The sequence below is a fragment of the Rhincodon typus genome, chromosome 1 (assembly GCF_021869965.1).
Source record: "Rhincodon typus isolate 14 chromosome 1, sRhiTyp1.1, whole genome shotgun sequence".
NCBI lineage: Eukaryota > Metazoa > Chordata > Chondrichthyes > Orectolobiformes > Rhincodontidae > Rhincodon > Rhincodon typus.
In genome coordinates, this window is record NC_063332.1 from 5,236,425 (window position 1) to 5,261,133 (window position 24,709).

The 24,709-nt window shown below is 44.5% G+C and overlaps 1 protein-coding gene across 1 annotated transcript in view; it reads right to left on the minus strand.

Moving 5' to 3' along the window:
- Positions 1-24,709, minus strand: part of dysf (dysferlin, limb girdle muscular dystrophy 2B (autosomal recessive)) — a 236,281-nt gene that overhangs the window by 205,785 nt on the left and 5,787 nt on the right. The window contains exons 2-4 of the mRNA XM_048600995.1: positions 23,666-23,721; positions 20,736-20,827; positions 96-201 (exon numbers count right to left, since the gene is read on the minus strand). Of these exons, the coding sequence (XP_048456952.1) occupies positions 96-201; positions 20,736-20,827; positions 23,666-23,721 (254 nt within the window). The remainder of the gene's footprint in view (positions 1-95; positions 202-20,735; positions 20,828-23,665; positions 23,722-24,709) is intronic.

The following is a 24,709-nucleotide window of genomic DNA, read 5'->3' on the forward strand; positions in this document are numbered from 1 at the left end:
GAGGGAGCTGGATTAACATCAGCAGAGATACAGTCAGTAACACAGGGCGCTGGGAGGACAGCACAGTGTAAGCTAAAAGCCGTTGACTCTCTTACCCCAGTGTTCTGTTTCTTTGTGTCCAACAAAGCCAGGCTGTACTTGGCCACGAGGTTCGAGGAGCTGAGGACATCCCTCAGGGGGGCTCGTACCTCCCCCAGAAACCTGTGAATTAAGAAACAGGACAGAATGAGTCACATGAGTGAATGGGAATTCAAATTCGAAACCATCGAGTGGTTACTGCGGGAGAAACCAACAGGAGCTGCTTAAACCGAGCACAGAAGTTCGTTTCGTGCTTGAAAGAAGGTTTTGCATTTAAATAGTGCCTTTCTGACCTCTGGCCATTCCAAAACCAAAGCCAGTTTATGCACAGTGAGTTCCCACAAATAACAATGTGATAATAATCAGTAAATATTCATTGAATCATCCGTACAGTGTGGAATCATAGAATCCCTACAATGTGGAAACAGGCCCTTTGGCCCAACAAGTCCACACCGACCCTTGGAGCATCTCACCCAGACCCATCCCCCTATAACCCATCTAATCTACAGACCCCTGAACACTATGGGCAATTTAGCATGACCAATCCACCTAACCTGCACATCTTTGGACTGTGGGAGGAAACCAGAGCACCCGGAGGAAGCCCATGCAGACACAGGGAGAACGTGCAAACTCTACACAGACAGTCACCTGAGGGTGGAATCGAACCTGGATCCCTGAAGATGTGAGGCAGCAGTGCTAACCACTGAGCCACTGTGCCACCTTAAATGTGTTCCACTGATGCCAGTTAGGAAATCAATCTGCTTTGCATCCCTGTGGGAGACCAGATGCAGCTGAACCTCAATTTCACATCTTAACTGAAAATTCACTCTTCCAGCAGTACATTGGGTTGTAAGTCTCTGGTGTCAGTCTTGAATCTGTACTTTGTTGTGTGAAAGATCTCTGGAAACATTTTGTTATGACCCTAGCTGATGTTACTGCTGGACGAGTCAGAACCCAGCATTAAATCTGGCTCATCGATCACACATATTTTTCTTAACGTAACACGGTGACCATTCACTGAACCAGAGTTGCACAGGGCTGCAGGTTTACTTTAACAGTTAAGCAGAAGTTTATTACACAATAGGGAAAAAAAACACAAACCAGGTTATCTAAATATCGAACACAGTTTGAAATATTTTAAAACACATGGCAAAATAAAATCTCGCCTAATCCCCAATGTCATCATTTCACAGTGTTTCAAAAGACACAGAAATTATCTTTAGAATTGACTCGACCGCTTCTCTCTAGTTCTGTCCTGTGAATTAAGAAGTCTCCTTCCAACAATATTCATAAAACTGAGAGCTTAGACTTTCTCAGTCTTTTAGTACTCTGCAGATTTCCAACCAACACTCCTGGTCTGGAAGTTTTGTTTGTTAAATATTTATAGCGAGGTAACTGTGCTTTCTCTGCACTGTCCTCTGCTCCCTTCTAGGAAGACGTGTAGACTGCAGCAGTTCAAGGAGGGAGTTCGCCACCATCATCTCAAGGGCAACTAGGGACAGGCAATAAAATGCTGGCCAGTCAGCAACACCCACATTCCAGGAGTGAGTAAAAAAAAAGCAAAATTGTATTTCTGAAGAAGGGCCCCAACTCAAAATGTCAACTTTCCTGCTCTTCATGCTGCCTAGCCTGCTGTGTACCTCCTGCTCCACGCTATGTTATCTATTAGCAAAACTGTATTGTGTTTCTCACTGTGGTGAGGTGTCCACTCAATCTTCCTGAAAATATTTGTGTCTCTCAAAGTTAAAATCGACCCCTGATTATTCTGTACTAAAAGCATGTTCAGGCCTTAAATGTTTACACTCTCAGTCAAAAACCTCACGTCTTCCATTCACACTTCAGGAGTTTGTTCTCTAGCGCATATTAGATGAAGTCACAACTCCAGAAATGACTTTCAGAATTTGTCTTTAAACACTTTATAAATGTAACCAACACCCATATGCCACCAGCTTGAAATCCAAATTCTGACGTGACATTAGGATCTATAAATCATATACTTTTCATTATATCATTAAATGAGGCAGTCTGTGCTATTGAGTGCTTCTATATATATATATATATATATATATATACATATAAAATAATTGTAAAGGTAAGCTATAGAATCCTTACAGTGTGGAAACAGGCCATTCAGCCTATCAGAGATAACAAGGTGTAGAGCTAGATGAACACAGCAGGCCAAGCAGCATCAGAGGAGCAGGAAGGCTGATGTTTCGGGCTTAGACCCTTCTTCAGAAATGGGGGAGGAGAAGGGGGTTCTGAAATAAAGAGGGAGAGAGTGGGAGGCGGATAGAGGAGAAGATAGGTGGAGAGGAGACAGACAGGTCAAAGAGGCGGGGATGGAGCCAGTAAAGGTGAGTGTAGGTGGGGAGTTAGGGAGGAGATAGGTCAGTCCAGGGAGGACGGACAGGTCAAGGGGGCGGGATGAGGCTAGTAGCTAGGAGATGGGGGTGGGGCTTGAGGTGGGAGGAAGGGATAGGTGGGAGGAAGGACAGGTTAGGGAGGTGGGGACGAGCTGGGCTGGTTTTGGGATGCGGTAGGGGGAGGGGAGATTTTGAAGCTTGTGAAGTCCACATTGATACCATTGGGCTGCAGGGTTCCCAAGCGGAATATGAGTTGCTGTTCCTTCAACCTTCGGGTGGCATCGTTGTGGCACTGCAGGAGGCCCAGGATGGACATGTCGTCTGAGGAATGGGAGGGGGAGTTGAAATGGTTCGCGACTGGGAGGTGCAGTTGTTTAGTGCGAACCGAGCTTAGGTGTTCTGCAAAGCGGTCCCCAAGCCCATCGAGTCAACACCAGCCCTCAAAGAGCATCCCACCCAGACCCAACCCCTACCCTATCATCCTGCATTTCCCATGGATAGCCCACCTAGCCTGCATATCCATGGACACCACAGGGCAATTTCACAAGGTCAATCCACCTAACCTGCACATCTTTGGACTGTGGGAGAAAACCAGAGCATCTGGAGGAAACACACACAGACACGGGGGGAATGTGCAAACTCCACACAGACAGTCGTCCAAGGGTGGAATTGAACCCAGGTATCCAGCTAACCACTGAGCCACAGTGCCAACCATAAAGTCACCGCAGTTCCACCAAATCATACAGCTGCAAACTGATAGCCAAGTTCCCTACCCATGAACCCATTATCTTGAGTTCATGTCATGCTACATGTGACCCCACCACAACACTGTTCTGTAAAATTTTCCTTACTGTCCTGTTTTAACACCATTGCCTTGATTAATTGTTATGATCTCTCTACCTTAATTGGTTTGTACAGTTTTGGATTATTTGTTACTTTGGTTAGACTCTCAGCATGCAACTCTTATACCTATCTTGTTATTCCAGTCATTTTGTTTGTCTCCAGCACCACCTTATTTTTAATTCTTTGTAATTATCTCTCTGCCTCAATTAATCGGATTATACATCATCCTTTCACTTGTTATTCAGCTGTTAACACTTTACGCACACCACCTAACACTCTTGATCACTTGCAGAAACCTATCATTCATCCTGTTGACAGTCCACTCACAACATTTGTTATGATCTTTTGATCTCTCTGATTATAAAATCTGTGCCTGGGTGCTCCCTTCACTTCACCTGACGAAGGGGCTGCACTCCGAAAACTTGTGATTTCAAATAAACCTGTTGGGCTATAACCTGGTGTCGTTTGACTTTTGACCTCTCTCATTAGAGACAGAGATGACTGGTGGTGGTTTAACCTGAGGGTCACCACACCTCAGTGAAGGAGGGAGGTTAAGAATGAGAGTTCTTCAAGGTAACCTCGGGCAGTGTGGGAATTGAACCCATGCTGTTAGCATTGCTCTGTATCTCAAACCTGCTATCTAGCTAACTGACACCTGTGTATACCTGAAGTGAGCGGTTATGGGTTGAAATCCCTTGACACAACAATTCAGCTGAGTACTCTGTTTCTGTCTCCGTGCACAGTGCCTAACAGGCTGAGTATTTCCAATGTTTTCTGCCTTTAATCCAGATGGACAGGTCGGGGGCAGTATTTGAGGGCATGTTACAGTCTAAGAAGGCAATCCATTCGGAAAGTGACTCCAGACCCACAGCAATGTAGCTGTGTTACAGCTGCCCCATGAAATGGGCCAGCAAGCCACTCAGTTGTGTTATCCTGCGGTAGAAATGTCATAGAAAGAACAAAACTGGACAGAGCAGCTAGTACCAATCTAGGCACCAGATGTGACAAACCTGCTCCACCACTGAGGAAGGGTCACCGGACCCGAAACGTTAACTCTGTTTCTCTCTCCGCAGATGCTGCTGAGTTTCTCTGGCAACTTCTATGTTTGTTTCAGATTTCCAGCATCTACAGTTCTTTAATTTTAATTCAAGAATTTCACAGAGTGACTGTGGGAAATTGCTATGTGGGGAGGGTGAAGGGGGTCATGGTCCAAATTCGCACCAGGGAGTGCGCAAGAGGAGGAATGTGTTGCTGAAAGTAGAATTTCGGGACCTAGGCAACAGACTGAAAAGTAGAACCTCTGAGGGATGTATGGTATGGAAACAGCCCCTTTAGTGCAACCCGTCCATGCCGACCAGATATCCTAAGCCGACCTAGCAGATCCATTTGCCAGCATTTGGCCCATATCCCTGTAAACCCTTCCTATTCATGTACCCATCCAGATGCCTTTTAAATGTTGTAATTGTACCAGCCTCCACCACTTCCTCTGGCAGCTCATTCCATACACGCACCACCCTCTGCATGAAAATGTTGCCCCTCAGGTCCCTTCTAAATCTTTCCTCTCTCACCTTAAATCTATGCCCTCTCGTTTTGGACTCCCTTAACCTGGGGAAAAGACCTTGGCTATTTACCCTATCCTTGTCCCTCATGATTTTATAAGCCTCTATAAGGTCACCCCTCAGCATCCGACACTCCAGGGAAAATAGCCCCAGCCTATTCAGTCTCTCCCTATAGCTCAAACCCTCCAACCCTGGCAACATCCTTGCAAATCTTTTTTGAACCCCTGTAACCTCAGGAGTGTTGCCAATATTACATGCCAGTGAGTAGGGAAAGAGGAAAAGTGAGGGAATGAATATGTGGCTGGAAGATGCTGCAGGAGGAAGGCTTTAAATTTCCAGGGTATTGGATCTGTTCTGGGGCAGGTCCTATACAAGGAGTTCAGGTCAAACTTTTAACAGAAATGCCATTAATATCCTCACAAAGAAATTTGCCTGTGCCATTGGGGAGGGTTTAAATGAGCTTGGAGGGGTAACAGAGTGGGAATCGGAACGGGTATTCAGAGAGAGTTGAAACGAAGCTGGTCCTCAGAAGTAGAAAAGCTAAAAATGAAAGTGGAGAGCAGCTGGAATAAATCCTAGAGTCAATCCTGATCAAATTACAGAATTGTGTTATAAAAGCAGAATTGAATCTACGCTATCTGAATGCACACCATAAGGTAGAAGAGATGGTATTGGTAGGAGTAAACAGGATTATTATCATTAGAGAGATGTGGCTGCAAGGTGACCAATACTGAGAATTAATATTAAATTATTTGAGGACTAGAGCAAAAATATCATGCCTCAATTGTAAAGAGCACTAGTGAGACTGCACCTACAGTATTCCAAGGAGTTTTTGCCTGAAGAAATGATATAATTACCACCAAGGAAGTGCAATGATGGTTTACCAGCTTGATCCCTGAGATGGTGGGTTTGCCTTATAAGGAGAGATCAAGGAGAATGAGCCTGTCTTCTCTGGAGTTTAGAAGGATGAGAGGTGACCGCCAAGGAACTTTGAAAAGTATTAGAAAGGTCAGAGTAGATGCAAAAATGATGCTCCCTCTTACTGAGAGCTCGAGAATAAAGGAATACCATTTCAGAATAGAAAGATTGAAATGAGTAGGAACATGCTTCACCCAGACGGTGGTGAATCATTGGGACTCTCTACTCCAGAGGGCTGCGGAAACGCAGTCATTAACTGACTTAAAGACAGAGATTAATAGATTCCTAATTGCAAATGCAATTGAGGGATATGGGATAGTGTGGGTAAATGGAATTGAGGTTGATGATTAGCTGTGATCTAGGGGGACAGAGCATGCCCAAGGGGCTGAATGGCTTACTCCTGCCTCAATGTTCCTCCCACTTGACTGAGTGAGTGCAGCTCAGGAAACCTGACACAATCTGAGACAGAGCAGCCATTTGTTTGGCACCCTGTCTGCTCCCTTCGACATCTACTGCCTCCACCAATGGTGCACAGTAACAGCAATGTGTACAAGGTGATCTGCAGAAATTCACCAAGTCTCCTTCAACAGCACCCAGGGTACAAGGGCAGCAGGTACATTGGAATACCACCAGCTACAAGTTCCCCTCCAAGCCACTCACTATCCTGGCTTGGAAATATATCGTCGTTCCTTCACTGTCGCTGGGTCAAAATCCTGGAATTCCTTCCCTAAGGACATTGTGGGTCAACCCACAGCACATGGACTGCAGTGGTTCAGGAAGGCAGCTCACCCCCACCTTCTCAAGGGGCAACTAGGGATCAGCAAAGATTGCTCACCCACCCAATGAAGTCCATACCATGTAAACAAACAAAATAACATGTACAATAACATACTGTATGCTGCTGGGTATAATACTCCTTCATAATTACTGTGTACAATACACACCTCTACAGATTGTGTGTGACTGAGAATAATGATCCTGTACAATACATAATAACACACTGTTGTTGGGGGGGGACCCCTTGTGGTGCAGTGGTAGTGTCCCTACCTCTGAGCCAGGAGGGACAGGTTCAAGTCCCAACTGTTCCAGAGGCATGGTTAACAGATTGATTAAAAAGATATCTATAAAAAGACACTGTGAGTGTATAGATCCTGTATGAGGGCAGACGGTTAACTCACTTAGTTGGACAGCTGGTTTGTGACACAGAATGATGGCAACAGTGTGGGTTTGGTTCCTGTCATGGCTGAGGTCATTATGAAGATGCCACTTTCTAACCCCTTACCTGAGGGTCACCATGCGTCAGGCTAAACTCACCACCAGTCATTGCTCTCTAATGGGAAAGCAGACCAATGGCATTCTGATGACTCATGATATTATAGTGTTACTGGGGCATTTGTATGTGTATTGTACACAATGTGTGTAAAACTGTCTGTGTTAGATAGGAACACACAGTGGATCAGTGCACAATATGTACAGGACCATTCTCCCACAGGTAACAGTCCTGTGGCCTCTGGGCTGGTTCCCTTGACTGTAAGCCAGGTCTCTATTAATTCTCTGGCTTATGTACAGCCCTTTCCTGCCTGACCTCTGCCAGCTGTAGCAGTAACCCACGGCATTTCCAGTAAATCAGGCTGAGTGCTCGCAGTCAGGAAACGACCTGATGACTGTTGCCAAGGAGTCTGACCCTGATCCTGGCAAATAGCATGGAATGTGACCAGCCGCGCTGACGGCTGCAATGTTTCCAAATCCGGAGTGTCTAGTCAGGAGCAAGCCGCACTTCCAGTTCTACATTAAGGATATACCTTAGACCAGGGATTTGGATAGTGGGCGTTGCCTTGAGTTATTTATAACTTCAGCTGGGTCACAGTTAGATTGTGCAGTTAACCTCAGGATGGACTTGTTGTTTTTGGTTGTCCTTCGATTTGATGATCCTGTCGATTCTCTGTGCTGCAGACCTTTCACTAACTTGAAGAATAGAACTTGTGTCCTGGAGACCTCTGGGCACATGGGCCAGGGGGTCCCCACAATGCAGCAGTAACCAGAATAAAAACAGAAAGTGCTGGAGAAACTCAGCAGACCTGGCAGAATCTGCAGAGAGAAACAGAGTTTACAGCTCCTTTCCACGGACTCTCGAAGACAGTTTCACTTCTGAAGGACAGTCACACCGGACCCGAAACGTTAACTCTGTTTCTCGCTCCACAGATGCTGCCAGACCTGCTGAGTTTCTTTCTGGTTTTATTTCAGATCTTCAGCGTCCTTTATTTTGAGGGGAATCTGGAGAACAGGATTTGCTTCTATTTCTCTCCTTCTCTGCTGCCACTCTACCTCATCGTCACAATGTTGTGACTCAAAGTACGGTGTGGTCCAATGGACTCATTATTAACACTTCGAATAATTCGCGGAAAGCTCCTTCCAGTCATTAAAGTCAATGTCATTGTGCTTTAAGGAACGCTGCAGTGAGTCTTGTAATGTAGTCTTTCTCTTCCCTGGAACGTTAGCCATTTGAAAGTTCTGTAAAAAGGAAATAATAAAGGAAAACTGTCTGGACCAGAATGACCATTCCATCAAAATTGGTTTTGCAGGAGTTATGCATGAATGGTTTGTAAAATTGGCTTCAAGAAAGACACAAATACTTGTTCAATGATCCTCCCATTGAATACAACAGAGGGATTGCTGGTGGAATTTCTCTAACCACTTATATGTCACTAGTAGACAGTGCAGGTCACACTTCAGGAGAGGAATGTAGTGACCATAACTGTTCTGTACACAAGGACTTGTGTCGACTGCTTTCTAAAACACTCACTGCCATAGTTTGTCGAAGGCTGGGCTGGCATAGCTGATAAGGTTTAGGGTCTCCTTGTCCACGACAGTCTTTTGACAGAGGTGGCTCCAGAAGTACAGATAGTGCTCAACATATTCCAGAAACTGCCCTTTATGGGGAGACGATGACCTGTTGATACTATTGCTGGACACTTAATCCAAGAGATCCAAACAATGTTGTGAAGACCTGGGTTTGAATCCCAGAGGCTGAAATTTGAATTCAACAAAGAAAAAATCTTGAATTAAGAATCTCATGATGACCATGAAATGATTGTTGGGGAAAATCCCATCTGGTTCACTAATGTCCTTTAGGGAAGGAACCTGCCTTCCTTACCTGGTCTGGCCTACATGTGACTCCAGACCCAAGGCAACGTGACTAACACTTAACTGGGATGGGATGCCTTCAACCTGTGAATGAATGGAGATGTAGGAGAGGTGATTGACCAGAGCTGGGATTTTTTCTCTGTGTAAGTGCAAGGACTCAGAGAAGACACCATGTGTAACAGTGAGCCAGCAACAAGCAAGGCCCGATAAGGGCAATGCTTACCTGAAGAGGACTGAGTCTAATTTGCAGAATTGAAGAACTCAACAAAGGGAGCTTCCAAATCAGGTGCAGACTGGCCAGTGAGATTCCTTTATTCGTTAACGGGAGGAGGACGTTGCTGGCGAGGCAGCGTTTATTGTCCATCCCTAATTGCCCAGGTAAGAGTCAACCACATTGCTGTAGGTCTGGAGTCACATGTAGGCCAGACCAGGTAAGGATGGCAGTTTCCTTCCCTAAAGGAGACTGCAGTCTTCCAACAGTGTGTCAATCTTGTATGCATGTGCTCGGAAATTGCTTTTCTGTGAGTAAGCAGCCAAGGCCAAAGAGTCCTTTCCCATCTATTTAGAGCGGTGCTTCTTTGTTGAGATGACTAACCTCTGTCAGGTATGTTGTAAATTTGCGTGGGGTCTGTCAAACTGCCTTCCTTGACTCTGGGCCAGATTTGAAGCTGTTTCTTTCAGATTCCCACTCAAGAGAAGCGTACTCCTGTCATTGTGAAGCAGTTGCGGGGTGGAATAGATTATGCTTTATTGTCACGTGTAGTCCAGTACAGGGGTACAACTGCGGCTAGCTAATGAAATCAAGGTGTGGACTTGCTGGGCCGAAGGGCCTGTTTTCCACACTGTCGAGATTCCATGATCTATGATAGAAACAGGAATTGCTGGAGGTAACAGATTCTGAAGAAGGGTCACTGGACCCAAAACGTTGACTCTGTGCTTTCTTCCCACAGATGCTGCCAGACCTGGGGAGTTTCTCCAGCCTTTTACCAATAACCCTCTGTTCCCTTATTGATTAAAAACCTGTCTGTCCTGGCCTTGAATATACTGAATGCCCCAGCCTCGACGGCCTTCTGTGGTAAAGAACTCCACAGATTGACTGCCCTCTGAGAAAAGAAATTCCTCCTCGTCCATGTCTTAAATTAACTGCTTACTCTGAGATGATGGCCTGTGGTCCTAGACTTTCTGGCTCTCTGCATCTACCTTATCAAGCCCAAAGAGAAAGTTAAATAAGGCCGCCTATCATTCTTCCAAACTCCAATGAGTACAGTCACAACCTATTCAATGTTTTTTCATAAGATTAATGGACTAGGGCTTGCAAATTCCTATGTGCTGCAGCTTTCTGCAGTCTTTCTCCATTTAGATGATATTCAGCTCCTCTTCTTCCTACCAAAGTGAATATTTTACCATTTTCCCATAATAAATTCCATCTGTCAAGTTTTTACCCACTTGCTGAACCTGTTGATGAAGCCTCTGTTATGAGTTGAATCGAGTCTAATTCGGAGATTAAATACAATCCACCTTCATTAATCATACACCAGGTGGGTGCAACGTCAGGTCAGGATATCTGCTTGAAGATTACTGATAAAAGGAAGCAAGTCAGGATTTTCTGGAACAATAGTGGAGAGAGAAAACCGGGATGAAGTAGCACAGCGAGAGACAGAGAGAGCAGTGCACAGAGATGAGTTAGCTTCGAGTTGGGCATGACTGATCAAGGTAACATGCTGCAGACTTCCTGCTACTTTTCTGGGGTAGTTGGATTTAAGATCGGGAAACGTCAGTTTCAAGGCACAACTCTATCGTGTGAAGGAAGAGTTTTGTTTTATCTTTGTCTGCAAGGCTTCCTGTTTTGTTACACAAAATCATTGTACGTTACTGCATTGACACCCTGGCTCAGACTTACTGTTTCTCCAACAAATTTTTTCATATATTCATTCACACAATTATGGGCATCTCTTTCTAGGCCAGCATTTACTGCCCATCCTGAATTGCCCAAAGGGGTAGTTAAGAGTCAACCACATTGCAGTGGGTTGGGAGTCACACGTAGGCCAGACCAGGTAAGAATGGCAGTTTCCTTCCCTAAAGGGCATTTGTGAACCACCTGAGTTTTTTTTTTCCCCAACAATTGACAATGGTTTCACAATTACAGCCTTAGATTGTTTATTGAATTCAAATTCCACCATCTGCCCTGGTGGGATTTGAAGCCAGATCTCCAGAATTTTAATCTGGGTCTCTGGATTAACAGTCCAGCGATAATACCACTAGGCCATCACCTCCCCTGTTGATGCGTGCAATACAGATTCATTCACTCCACCACAAACGTATAGATAACCTCATGATGCTGCATTTCTCTAGCTTCCACCCTAAACATGCTAAAACAGCCATCCCCTATGGACAAGCCCTACGCATACACAGGGTCTGTTTGGATGAGGAGGAACAAGACAGACACTTGAAGGTGTTGAAGGATGCCCTCATAGGAACAGGATATGATGCTCAACTCATCAATCACCAGTTCCGATGTGCCACAGTGAAAAACTGTAATGACCTCCTCAGAAGACAGATGTGGGATATGACCGATAGAGTATCCTTCATTGTCCAGTACTTGCTGGGAGCGGAGAAACGACATGTTCTTCGCAGCCTTGAACATATCATCGATGATGAACAACATCTCGCCAAGATTATCCCTATGCCTTCACTTCTCACCTTCAAACAACCACCAAACCTTAAGCAGACCAATGTTCGAAGCAAACTACCCAGCTTTCAGGACAACATTGACCACAACTTCACACTTCACACAACTTCATGGCAACCTCTGCAAGACATGCCGGATTATTGACATGGACACTACCATCACACGCGGGAACACCGCCCACCATGTGCACAGCAGATACTCATGTGACTCGGCCAACGTTGTCCATCTCATATGCTGTAAGCAAGGATGTCCTGAGACATGGTGTATCGGTGACACCATGCAGACACTGCGACAATAGATGAACAGACACTGCACAACAATGGCCAGACAGGGATGTTCCCTCCCAGTGGGGGAGCACTTCAAAGGTCAAGGGCATTCGGCCTCCGATCTTTGGGTAAATGACCCCAAGGCAGACGTCGGGATACACAACAACGCAGGGTCAGTAAATAGAGGCTGATAGCCAAGTTCTGTACCCATGAGGACAGCCACAATTGGGACCGTGGGTTCATGTTGCACTACAGGTGACCCCACCGCACCATACACTCTCACACACACGCACGTGCACACACACACAGAGACACACAAACACACGCACACAGTCTCACACATTGAGACAGACACTCTCTCACACACACACTCTCTCACACATACACACACACACACCCACACACTCTCACACACATATGCTCCCTCACACTCACATACTCACACACACTCTCCCTTAAACATACACACACATACTTTCTCTCTCTCCCTCACACACACACACATTCACACACATATACTCCCTCACACTCACACACACTCTCTCTCAAACACACACACACACGCACACACACATGCACACACATAAATCTATGGGGTGAATTTGTAATTGCAGATTTATATTTGCAGATGCATTCTATTTTGTTCAAATAACAAAAAATTTGTAGACACAGTCAGTCAATGGGGCATTTTGTAAATTCCTGCTTTGGAAATAAAATCAGTCTGACTCCAGGTTAAATCACAGACAGATTCTAAACAAGATTCACACCTAGAAGGCACTGTCTGACCTGAGATGTCACTTCTTGTATGCACTGATAAAGCCGGGGCAATGACTTGAAAGAAATTCTGGGATTTGTATATTAATCAATTGAAACTTGCATCGCCTTTCTAATTGATTAAAGATTTAACAAGAGGCAGTCAGCCAGTTCGGTTTATTCAATACAAAAACAAAGTTGCTGGAAAAGCTCAGCAGGTCTGGCAGCATCTGTGGAGGAGAAAATAGAGTTAACGTTCCTCAGAACTGAGGAAGGGTCACCGGACCCGAAACGTTACCTCTGTTTTCTCCTCCACAGATGCTGCCAGACCTGCTGAGCTTTTCCAGCAACTTTGTTTTTGTTCCTGATTTACAGCATCCGCAGTTCTTTTGGTTTTTATTAGGTTTATTCAATCCATTTGCATCAGTTGTATGATCTTTTACTGATAAATTCTGTGTCTTGATGCCTCTCTCACTACACCTGAGGAAGCAGCAACGCTCTTAAAGATTTTGTTTTCAAATAAATCTGTTGGACTATAATCTGGTGTGATGTGATATCTGACCTGGCCCAGAACCAGTCCAACACCAGCACCTCCACACCAATACAGATTCTCAATGGGTCGAACTCCTGTCACAGATGTGCAAACCCCTCTCCAATTAAGCACGAAATTTAAAGCTAAAGTTCTGCTACAATGCTGAGGAACAAAGGAACAGGAGTAGACCATTCAGCCCATCAAGCCTACCCCACCATTCAATTCAATCGTGGCTGATCAAAGGTTTCAATGTCTTTTCCCCAACTCAACCCAATATCCCTGTACACCATGCTGGTAATCAGAATTCTACAATCTCTCCCTCAAACAGATTTAAAGACGGGCCTTCCACAACCCCCTGGGGATACACAATTCAAAATATTCACCATTCTCTGTGTAAATTAATTCTTGGAGGGGCTGTTGTTTCGTTAAACAAGGGCCCTATATCAGGTGGATGTAACAAATCTCCACAACACTCAAAGATGATCATATGTTAATGGAGGACAGAGCTACTCCTGCTCAATATTTACGTACCAGGCAACATCTCTAAAACAGGCGATCTGATCATTACCACACCACTGTTTCCAACCACTTGCTTCAGACAAAGTATAGGAGTTGGGAGGCTGCAGCTATACAGGACATTAGTTCAGAATAGTTTTGGAATACTGCGTTCAATTCTGGTCTCCCTGCTATAGGAAGGATGTTGCTAAACTTGAAAGGATTCAGAAAAAAATTACAAACATGTTGCCAGGGTTGGAAGGTTTGAGCTACTGGGAGAGACTGAATAGGTTGCAATGTGAATAAAAAAGGGGTGGCACTGCTGTCTCACAGTGCCAGGGACCTGGGTTCAATTCCAGCCTCAGGCAACTGTCTGTGTGGAGTTTGCATATTCTCTCTGTGTTTGTGGGGGTTTCCTCTGGTTTCATCCCACAGTCCAAAGATGTGCAGGTTAGGGTGGATTGGCTATGCTAAATTGCCCGTAGTGTTCAGGGATGTGTAGATGGGGTGGATCTGGGTGGAAATTCTTTGAGGTTTGGTGTGGACTTGTTGGGCCAAAGGGCCTGTTTCCACACTGTAGGGGTTCTATATTCTATATTTTCCCTGGAACATCAGAGGCAGAGTGGGAGGGGGAGGAGGGTTGCGACCTTATTGAGGTTTATAAAATCAGGAGGGGCATTGACAGGGGGGATCCAAAACTGGAGGGCATAGGTTTAAGGTGAGAGGGGAAAGATTTAAAAGGGACCCAAGGGGCAACACTTTCACACAGAGGGTGGTGCGTGTATGGAATGAGCTGCCAGAGGACGTGTTGGAGGCTGGTCCAACTACAACATTAAGAAGGCATCTGGATGGGTATATGAATAGGAAGAGTTTACAGGGATATGGGCCAAATGCTGGCAAATGGGTTAATTTCGGATATCTGGTAGGCATGGACAAGTTGGACAAGAGGTCTGTATCAGTGCTGACCGCTCTGTAATTCTATGACTCTAAAAGTGAAACGTAAAAGTGTAGTTTCCTTGGTGTTTAAGTGGCTTTGGGAAGGCCTGGAGTTGGGAAAAAGTGCTTTGGAAATAGGTTTCCTTAACCAGTCTTGTCTGTTTCACATTTGACCTCGCACTACCAATGTTAGGGCTTGAAGCTCTCCTGCTACTGCCACACCTCCTCTGGTAATGCTGCTGCCGCATTATACTTGTAGCATTTACAAGGATGATCTTTTTTAATTCTCTATTCTTTCTTAGGATGTGAATGTCCCCTGTAAGGCCAGATTGGTGTCAATTCCCAATTACCCTTGATTTGAATGATTGGCTCGGCCATTTCAGGGGCAGGTCACAATCAACCATAGTGCTGCAGGTTTTTTAAACTACATTTGTGAGGTGTGGAGAAACAAAGACCAGAGACACGGGTTTCAGATTTGGGGCATGAGACACAGGGTGGAGGGAGAACGTGAGGAGGGATTTTTTTTTTCACATGGCGAATGTTGAAAGCTAGAGACTTTCTGCCCTAGAAAATAGAACCAGGATCATCAGCCCTGCTTGCTATTCTATATGATCATGGCCGATCCTTTACCTCCACACCATCCTCCATCCCTCTCTCTATGTCCTTGACACCTTTAGCCAATCTTTCCTGCACTCCACTTTTTTTTTATTAATTCACAGGATGGGGGTTAGACCAGTATTTATTGCTCATCCTTAATTGTCCGTAGGGCTGTTTAAGAGTCAAACATATTGCTGTGGGTCTGGAGTCACATGCAGGCCAGACCAGGTAAGGATGTCAGCTTCCAGTGAACCAGATGAGTTTTTCCAGACAATTGATTCATGGTCATCATTAGACTCTTAATTCTAGATGTTTATTGATTTCAAATTCCACCATCTGCCATGGCAAGATGTGAACCTGAATCCCCAAGACATAACCTCAGTGTCTGGATGAATAGCCTAGCGATAACACCACTAGGCCATCACCTCTCCCTCCTTTATGGCAGGTATACCCGTTCTTTGATGAGGACCTACACTCAATATTCCAGGTGTGATGTCTCCTTGAATGTCTTTGTTAGCCAACGGTAGATCTGACTTCTTCTTGATCCAAATTAATTTTTTGCTGAAAATTATGAAATATGTGCTTGTACGTCCGTCACTGCTCATCACTGGCCTTCCCCTCAGTCTATTTCCCCAGTTTGCTTCAGGCAACTCTTTCTTCATACCCTCTGTAATTGTTTTTATTTAAGTTGAGAGCGTTAGTTTGAGACTGAAGTTTATAATGTCATCAAGTCATACAGCACGGAAACAGACCCTTCGGCCCAACCAGTCCATGCTGAACGTAATCCCAAGCTAAGCTAGTCCCACCTGCCTGCGCTTGGCTCATATCTCTTAGTAAAATAAAACAAAAAACTGAAGATTATAAACAGAAATTGCTGGAGGAACTCAGCAGATCTGGCAGCATTAGTGGAGAGAGAGTTAATTTTTCGGTATCGTGACCCTTCTTTAGAACATTTGGATTCAAAACATTAACTCCGATTTAAAGTGAGAGGAAAAAGACTTAAAAAAGAAATGAGGGCCAATTTTTGTTTTACACAGAGAGTGGTTTGTGTGTGGAAGAACTTCCAGAGGAAGTGGTGGATGTAGGTACAATTACAACGTTTAAAAGGCATTTGGATAAGGACATGAATAGGAAAGGTTTGGAAGCATATGGGCCAAGTGAAGGCAGGTGGGACTAGTTTAGTTTGGGATTATGTTCAGCATGGACTGGTTGGACCGAAGGGTCTGTTTGACTGTGTGACGCTCCACAGATACTGTCAGATCTGCTGAATTTGTCCAGCAATTTCTGTTCTGATTTCAGATCTCCCACTAATCCTACCTCATTACACATTACCAGATCTAAAATATCCTGTTCCCTGGTAGACTGTGCGAATTAACACTCTAAGAAACAACCCCTGATGAACTCTATAATTTTGTCATCCTTGTCCATCTGAATTGTCCAGTTAATGTGTTGACTAAAATCACCCAGGACAATTGTAATGCCCCTTTACACATCTCCATCATTTCCTGCTGTATACTTTGTCCTACAGTGAGGCAACTGTCTATAGACTTCCCATCCATGACTTCTTTCCCTTTTCCATCCCTATTTCCACCTGAATTGATTCCACATCATTACCCGATGTCGCCTATGTCACTACTCACCACCAAACAGATACCTGACTTTATTCTTCTTTCAACAAAACAGGCCTCAAGGGAACTATTTGGAGGCTGAATTAATCTGATAGCTCATCAACAGAGAGGCTGGCACAAAGGTGATGGACCGTATAGACTTCTGTTCAGTATATTTTTCCAATTCTCATAACAAAGGAATATGGAATTCACTGCCACAGGAGAAATTGTTGAGGGAAATACATTGAAAATATTCAAGAAAGATGCAGATATAGTTTCTTAGGACCAAAGAGATCAAACGATATGGGGAGTATTGAGTTCAACAAACAGTCATACAGCTGTATAGCATGGAAACCAACCCTACAACTCATCCATGCTGACCAGGCATCTGAAATAAATCTAGCTACATTTTTCAGCATTGGGCCCATATCCCTCTCACCCGTTCCTATTCATATGTCCATCTGGGTGCCTTTTAAATGTTGTGATTGTACCAGCCTCCACCACTTCCTCAAGCAGTTGATTCCTTGCACACACCACATTCTTGTCTGAAAAAGGTGTCCCTTAGGTCCCTTTTAAATCTTATCCCTCTCTCCTTAAACCTATGCCCTCTAGTTCTGGACTCCTCCACCCTGGGAAAAAGACTTGTGTATTTACCCTATCCATGCCCCTCATGATTTTATAAACCTCTATAAGGTCACACCCTCAGCCTCCGACTCTCCAGGGAAAATAGCCCCAGCCTATTCAGCCTCTCCCTGCAGCTCAAACGCTCCAACACGTACAATATCTCTATAAATGTTTTCTGAATCCTTTCAAGTTTCACAACATCCTTCCTATGGCCATATTGAATGGCGAAGCAGTCTCAAAGGGCCGAATGGCTTCCTCCTACCCTATTTTCTGTTTCTAAGGTTTATTTGTGTCTTCAGGAGAGGAAGAGAGAAAGAAGCATTGCTTAATATTTGGGAGATAGTAGGAACTGCAGATGCTGGAGAATCTGAGATAACAAGGTGTAGAGCTGGATGAACACAGCAGGCCAAGCAGCATCAGAGGAGCAGGAAGGCTGATGTTTCGGGCCTAGACCCTTCTTCAGAAGTCTTCTGAAGAAGGGTCTAGGCCTGAAACATCAGCTTTCCTGCTCCTATGATGCTGCTTGGCATACTGTGTTCATCCAGCTCTACACCTTGGTTTCTCACTTAATATTTGAGGCTTTCTTTTCATTTGACCTTGTAATTCATAAGGTAAAAGCTGACCATTCTCTCCCACAATCGTGGCCTGACAGTGTGTTTATAAACAGCAGACAATTTATAGGCCAGCAAGTAGATCAGAAGCCAGAATCCATTTGTTCAAACCCAGAGTTTCGTCATTAACCTCATCTGAGAGGAAGTTTCCTTCCTGTTTGAGAACTCTTGGAAAGAGCACAACAGGAAGGACTGACACATTGCACAGTCGATGAATTAAACAACTACTTTCGACAAAACCTCGCCTTCTTAGTTTCGGACCTTCGTTAAATCATCAGCATATTTTCACACAGTTTCCGTGGGAGCCAGTAACCAGTGATTGGAAATAAATCACCAATATACACCCGCCTGGGACAGGGAACACACAGGCTTAGATACAGAGTAAAGCTCCCTCTACACTGTCCCCATCAAACCCACCGAGGACAGGGACAGCACGGGGTTAGATACAGAGTAAAGCTCCCTCTACACTGTCCCCATCAAACCCACTGAGGACAGGGACAGCACGGGGTTAGATACAGAGTAAAGCTCCCCCTGCACTGTCCCCATCAAACACTCCCAGGACAGGGACAGCACATGGTTAGATACAGAGTAAAGCTCCCTCTACACTGTCCCCATCAAAGCTCCCTGCACAGGGACAGCACGGGGTTAGATACAGAGTAAAGCTCCCTCTACACTGTCCTCATCAAAAACTCCCAGCACAGGGTCAGCATGGGGTTAGATACAGAGTAAAGCTCCCTCTACACTGTCCCCATCAAACACTCCCAGCACAGGGACAGCACTGGGTTAGATACAGAGTAAAGCTCTTTCTACACTGTCCCCTTCAAACACTCCCAGGACAGGGACAGCACAGGGTTAGATACAGAGTAAAGCTCTCTCTACACTGTCCCCATCAAACACTCCCAGGACAGGGACAACACAGGGTTAGCTACAAAGTAAAGACTTCCTCTACACTGTCCCCATCAAACTCTCACAGGACAGGGACAGCACAGGGTTAGATACAGATTAAAGCTCTTTCTACACTGTCCCCATCAAACTCTCACAGGACAGGGACAGCACGGGGTTAGATACAGAGTAAAGCTCTCTCTACACTGTCCCCATCAAACACTCCCAGGACAGGGACAGCACGGGGTTAGATACAGAGTAAAGCTCCCTCTACACTGTCCCCATCAAACACTCCCAGGACAGGGACAGCACGGGCTTAGATACAGATTAAAGCTCCCTCTGCACAGTCCCATTAAATTCGATGCTCGATTGGGAAGAGATCACAGATCAAACTATCTAGAGGTGGTTTAATGTTTGGAACAGGCTAAGCAGAGGGACCTTTTGAGAGATGTACAGATTAACCCTGGGACATGTTGTACACAGGAAAAATTCTGGCCAGATTCAGTGGCAATGTTATTTGATTGGAGCTGCTTCCATTGTTTGCAGCTGACCAAGTGACTGGGTGATTTTGAGAATGACAGTGTGTGCAGGATGGTACTCAGTGTCGGAGGCTGTTTGATGTGGTGTCACCGGATGAAGGAGCAGCAAATCAAAGTACATCAGATTTCCAACTGCAGTTAACCTTAGCAAAGCTAAACTCCCAGACAAAGCTGCTGAGCAGACAGTTTGAGACAAACCACACAATCAGTCCTTAATTTGCCTGAACTTGTACAAATTCTCATCAGCTTCAACGTGCTGTGTCTTGACGCAGCTCTGATGCCAAAAGCAGCTTATCATTATCCAACATTAAGTAAGTTCTTCCATTGATGAGGGGTTTAAATTCTGTGTGTTGCTTGAAGAAGATGGGTATCTGCTCCTGACAGCATCCCTTGGAGGTGATCGAAATGACTAAAAACTTCAGACATATAAGTAGAGATGCAAGTTTAGATTGTCAACGTGTCAGCAAGAGAGCTAGGAATGGGATGAGGAGATACTTCTTCACTCAGAGAGTTGTTGGGATCCGGAAAGGGCTGCCTGGGAGAGTGGTGGAGGCAGGTTCCATAGGAGGTTTGTATAATTTTCCAGAAGCATAGTTTTAGATAATCTATAGTTCTAAGTAGAGTTTTAGAAATTTAACAGTTTAAGTATATTTTTAGCATTTTAATATTTATCCTTTTAGTCAATAAAGTTTGTTTTAATTGCACTGGTAGTGGTGGAAGGTAATGGGTGATAAAATTGTCACAAAAACACATCAGATGATATGTATAAGAGGTTATTAACTAACTGCACGGTTTTAACCAGCTCTAGTTCCATTTAGCTTCGCTTGGTGAGCGCATTTTTCCCATTGTGACCTTCCCCTTCTCTACTACATCTGGCTGTGATCAGCTTTATAGAGGTGTCTTTTTTGTCAACAAGTGATGGAACATCTCAGAATAGGCACCACATTGTAGATAGAGTGTTAAAATAGCCAGTACGGACACAGTGGGTCGAATGGCCTCCTTCTGTACTGTTTATGTCTATTATTCTAATACAGTCAATAACAGAGGTGCAGATTGGCTAAACTAAATGAGGATAAAAGCATTTTGCTCAAGTGGTTGAGATTTGTAATGCACTCCCCAATAAGGTGTTGGAAACAGAGTCAATGATACTGGTATAGTGGGAATATCACAGGATTTTATTATCCTATGCTAATTCTCCAGGGAAGTGGGCTCAAAACACATTGTGCTATTAGGTAGACGTTATACACAGTGCATTTAGCACATTGAAACAGGTTGAATAAATCACAGGTCACCTCCTACCTGTTTCTACCCATCGTTTCATGGTCTTTCACCACGATTTGGATCTCCGAACTTGCATCCAGTGGTGTTCCTTTCAAATCCCATTCAAAACCCTGTGTGAAAGGATTGACACAGAATAACACTGAGTTTAATGCAATTGCAACGTGAATCCCAAACAGAGGCAGCACACACAATTCGACACAGCTAAGCACTGGCATGAAACTACATTTCCATAGCACATATCACTGCATTCCAAAGTTCCTCTCAGCCAGTGAAGTACTCGTGTAGTCACTGCTGGAATGTAGGAGTGCAAAACATAATTTGCGAGATCCCACAAGCAGCGATATAGCTATCCAACAGTTTTTTTGTTCAGTAATGCGGTTGACAGATAAACATTGACCAGGACACTGCAAGCTCACCTTTCTTCCAAACAGCCACATTCAGATCTTGAATGTCATAGAATCATACCGTGCAAGAGGCCCTTCGGCCCACTGAGTGTGTACTACCAAAGCTACACTAAATCTACACCAGACCCACTTTGGATCAGGGCACAGAATGTACAAATTTATGAATTAAGAGCACAAATTAGCCATTCGGTCCTTCAAGCCTGCTCCCCCAGTCAAGAAGATCATGTGTAATCGGATTATTTCCACCAAGTCCTTACACCCTTCAGTTCACTTGTTAGTTTAGAATTCATCAATCCCTGTCTTAAAAGTATTCGATGGCCCTACCTCCAACACTTGCTGAGGAGGAGTATTCCACATAGGCAAGACACTCTGAAAGAAAATATTCTCCTCACCTCTGACTAAAAAGGTGACCCTTAATTTTCAACATCCTCCCGCAGTTCTAGTCTCTCCCACAAAGGGAAACATTCTCTCAGCATCCACCCTCAGGAACTTAAATGTTTCAATACAGTCACTTCTCATTCTTCTCAATGGGTACAGACTCAACCCTTCTCACTTTTCCACAGCAGATAAACCATCCATCCCAGAAATCAATCAATCAACAGCGTCTCTACCTCCTCAGGGGGCTAAGGAAATTTGGCATGTCCATAAAGACTCTGACCAATTTTTATAAATGCAGTGTAGGAAGCATTCTGTCTGGATGCAGCACAGTTTGGTACGGTAACTGCTCTGCCCAGGACCGTAAGAAACTACAGAGAGTTGTGAACACAGTCCAATCCATCATGCAAGCCAACCTTCCATCCATTGACTCCATCTATACTTCTCACTGTCTCAGAAAGGCAGCAAACATCATCAAAGACCCCTCTCACCCCAGTTATACTCTCTTTCAATCTCTTCTGTCAGGCAGAAGATACAAAAGTTTAAGCACACAGACCAACAGATTCAAGAACAGCTTCTTCCCCACTGTTATTAAACTTCTGAATGAACCTCTCAAATTTTAAATCTATTGTTGACCTCACTCTTTGTGCACCTTCTCTGCAGCAGTAACATTGCATTCCTTGCTCTGTTCTATTCCCTAATGTACTGTGTATGGTATGATCTGCCTGTACTGCACTCAAAACAAAACTTTTCACTGGACTTAGGTGCACGCGACAAAAATAAATCAAATCAAAGCAAATCAAAAAGTGAATTTTCTCTGCTTCAAAAACAATTATCTCCTTATAATCTAAAGAAATGATCTTGAGGTTGGACAAACCCGCCGTAGTATTTTTGAGGATATCACTTGCAGCATTGCTAAAGGACCATCAGTGGATGTGATGTATTTGGATTTTTCAGGAGGTTTTCAATAATGACCCACGCTGGAGGCTGGGAGACAAAATTAGAGGGCACTGGATGGGATAACATACTGGGATGGATTGAGGATTGGTTCACTGACAGAAAGTAGGAATAAATGGGTGACTCTCAGAATGATAATTAAGCAGACCAAAACTTTGCACAGTAGCCTAGATGTGGTCACCATAAGACCATAAGATACAGGAGCAGAGTTAGGCCATTTGGCCATTCGATCATGGATATGTTTCTCAACCCCTCCTCCTGCCATCTCCCTGTAATCCCTGATCCCCTAACTAATCAAGAACCTACCTATCTCCATTTTAAATGGACTTAACGTCTTAGCATCCACATCCCTCTGCAGGATGAGTTCCACAGATTCACCACCCTCTGGCTGAAGAAATTACTCCTCATCTGTTTTTTTCTATTCATTCTGTAGAATGTGGATGTCGCTGGCTGGGCCCAGCATTTCTTGCCCGTCCCTAGTTGCCCCTTCAGAAGGTGGTGGTGAGCTGCCGAATTGAACCCTGCAGTCCACCTGCTGTGGGTTAACCCACAATGCCATCTCAGTTCTAAAGGGCAGCCCCTTCACACTGAGGCTGTGCCCTTGGGTCCTAGTCTGTCCTACTAGTGGAAACATCTTCTCCACGTCCACTCTATCCAGCCCTCTCAGTATCCTGTAAGTTTCAATCACATCCCCCCTCAACATTATAAAATCTACAGACCCAGAGTCCTCCACCGCTGGGCCAGCATTTTGTCCATCCCAGAGGGCATTGTTGTGCACCTGGAGTCACCTATAGGCCAGGACAGAGATATTCGCATGAAAGCAAGATGGTGTATTACAATAGCAAGTGGCTGGAAGGTCAGGGTCATTCTCAAGACTGACAAAGTAGTATCCTCTACATTTAACCATTTGCTAAGTGTCTTTTGACATGGATTTTCTCTCGACACAGCACGCCTACTTTCTGCCATTAACACCTATTCTTCATCTGTATCACTTCTCTACAACAATTGGCAGTCCTTTTCCCTTTTGTTCTGCGCACTGTTTCACTTGCTCGTTCCCCCTCCCTTTTATTTTACAACATGAAACTTATCAATTTCTATGCCCCCTCAATTTTTAAGAGGAGTCGTATGGATTCCAAACATTAACGCGGTTTCTCTGTCCACTCAGAGAAGCGAAGGACTTAGCAGTGAAATAGACATTTACAGCTTTCTCACCTCATTCCAGACAGGGTTTAAATTGTTCTTAATAACCTTGGTCTTCTTCTTTACGCCTGAAATGGAAGATAAAAGTTCCTGTCAGTTAAAGTGCCAAAGAGGAAGAAGATGGATTTTATGAGGGAGTGAGTGGCATGTTCTCCTTTGAGCAAAACAGGTTAAGGGTGGGGTGGGACACCAGACAGGAATTTTAACTGAATGATAAGAGATTCCACTGGCGGGAAGGTCAATAACCTCAGTAAACTGATTTCCGATAGCTGATAAATGAGGTAGAGAGGAAGCAGGGAGATTTTTAGACACAGTGAGCTGTTGTGATCTAGCATGCAGTGTTTGAAAGGGCGGTGGAAGCAGATTTGAAAGGATTTGATATGATTGCAGGGCTCTGAGGTAAGAGTAGCATGCTGGGAATAACTGGACAGATGTTTATAAGCACCAGCACAGGCAGGATGGACTGAATCACTCGCATTGTTAATATTGGATGATGTATTATACAGAGTGTTCAACTATGAAATGATCATTACACCCATCGATTGCATTGTATTGTACAAGCTTCTCAGCTCCTCGCCACATTCACTCCATGTTGACCGTCTCTACTACTCCCTTCAAACTAAATCAGTTGCCATTTTAAATCTGACAAAGGAAGGGTAGTACTGTTCACAATCTCGATCCCTCCTCAATGCTAGAATGGCAATTTTGAAACCTGACCAGTCTTCAGCTGCTGATCATGGTTACCAGCCTAATCACTGCAGCTTCCCACAAAAACCAACAAGATAAAACACACAAATAATCCCAGAAAAAACGGAGCTTTCTTGCTGTTCACTATTGCCCACTCCCATCTCTATCCCAGTCCACTATTCTCCATTCCCTGCTCTATCCATGTCCACTATTCCCTATTCCCTTCTCTATCCCAGTTCACTGTTCCCCTTTGTATCCGTGTTCATTGTTCCCCATTCCCTTCTGTATCCCCCTCCAGCTTTTCCAATCCTCTCTGTATACCTGTCCACTATTCCCCATTCCCTTTCGTATCCTTCTCCACCCTTCCCC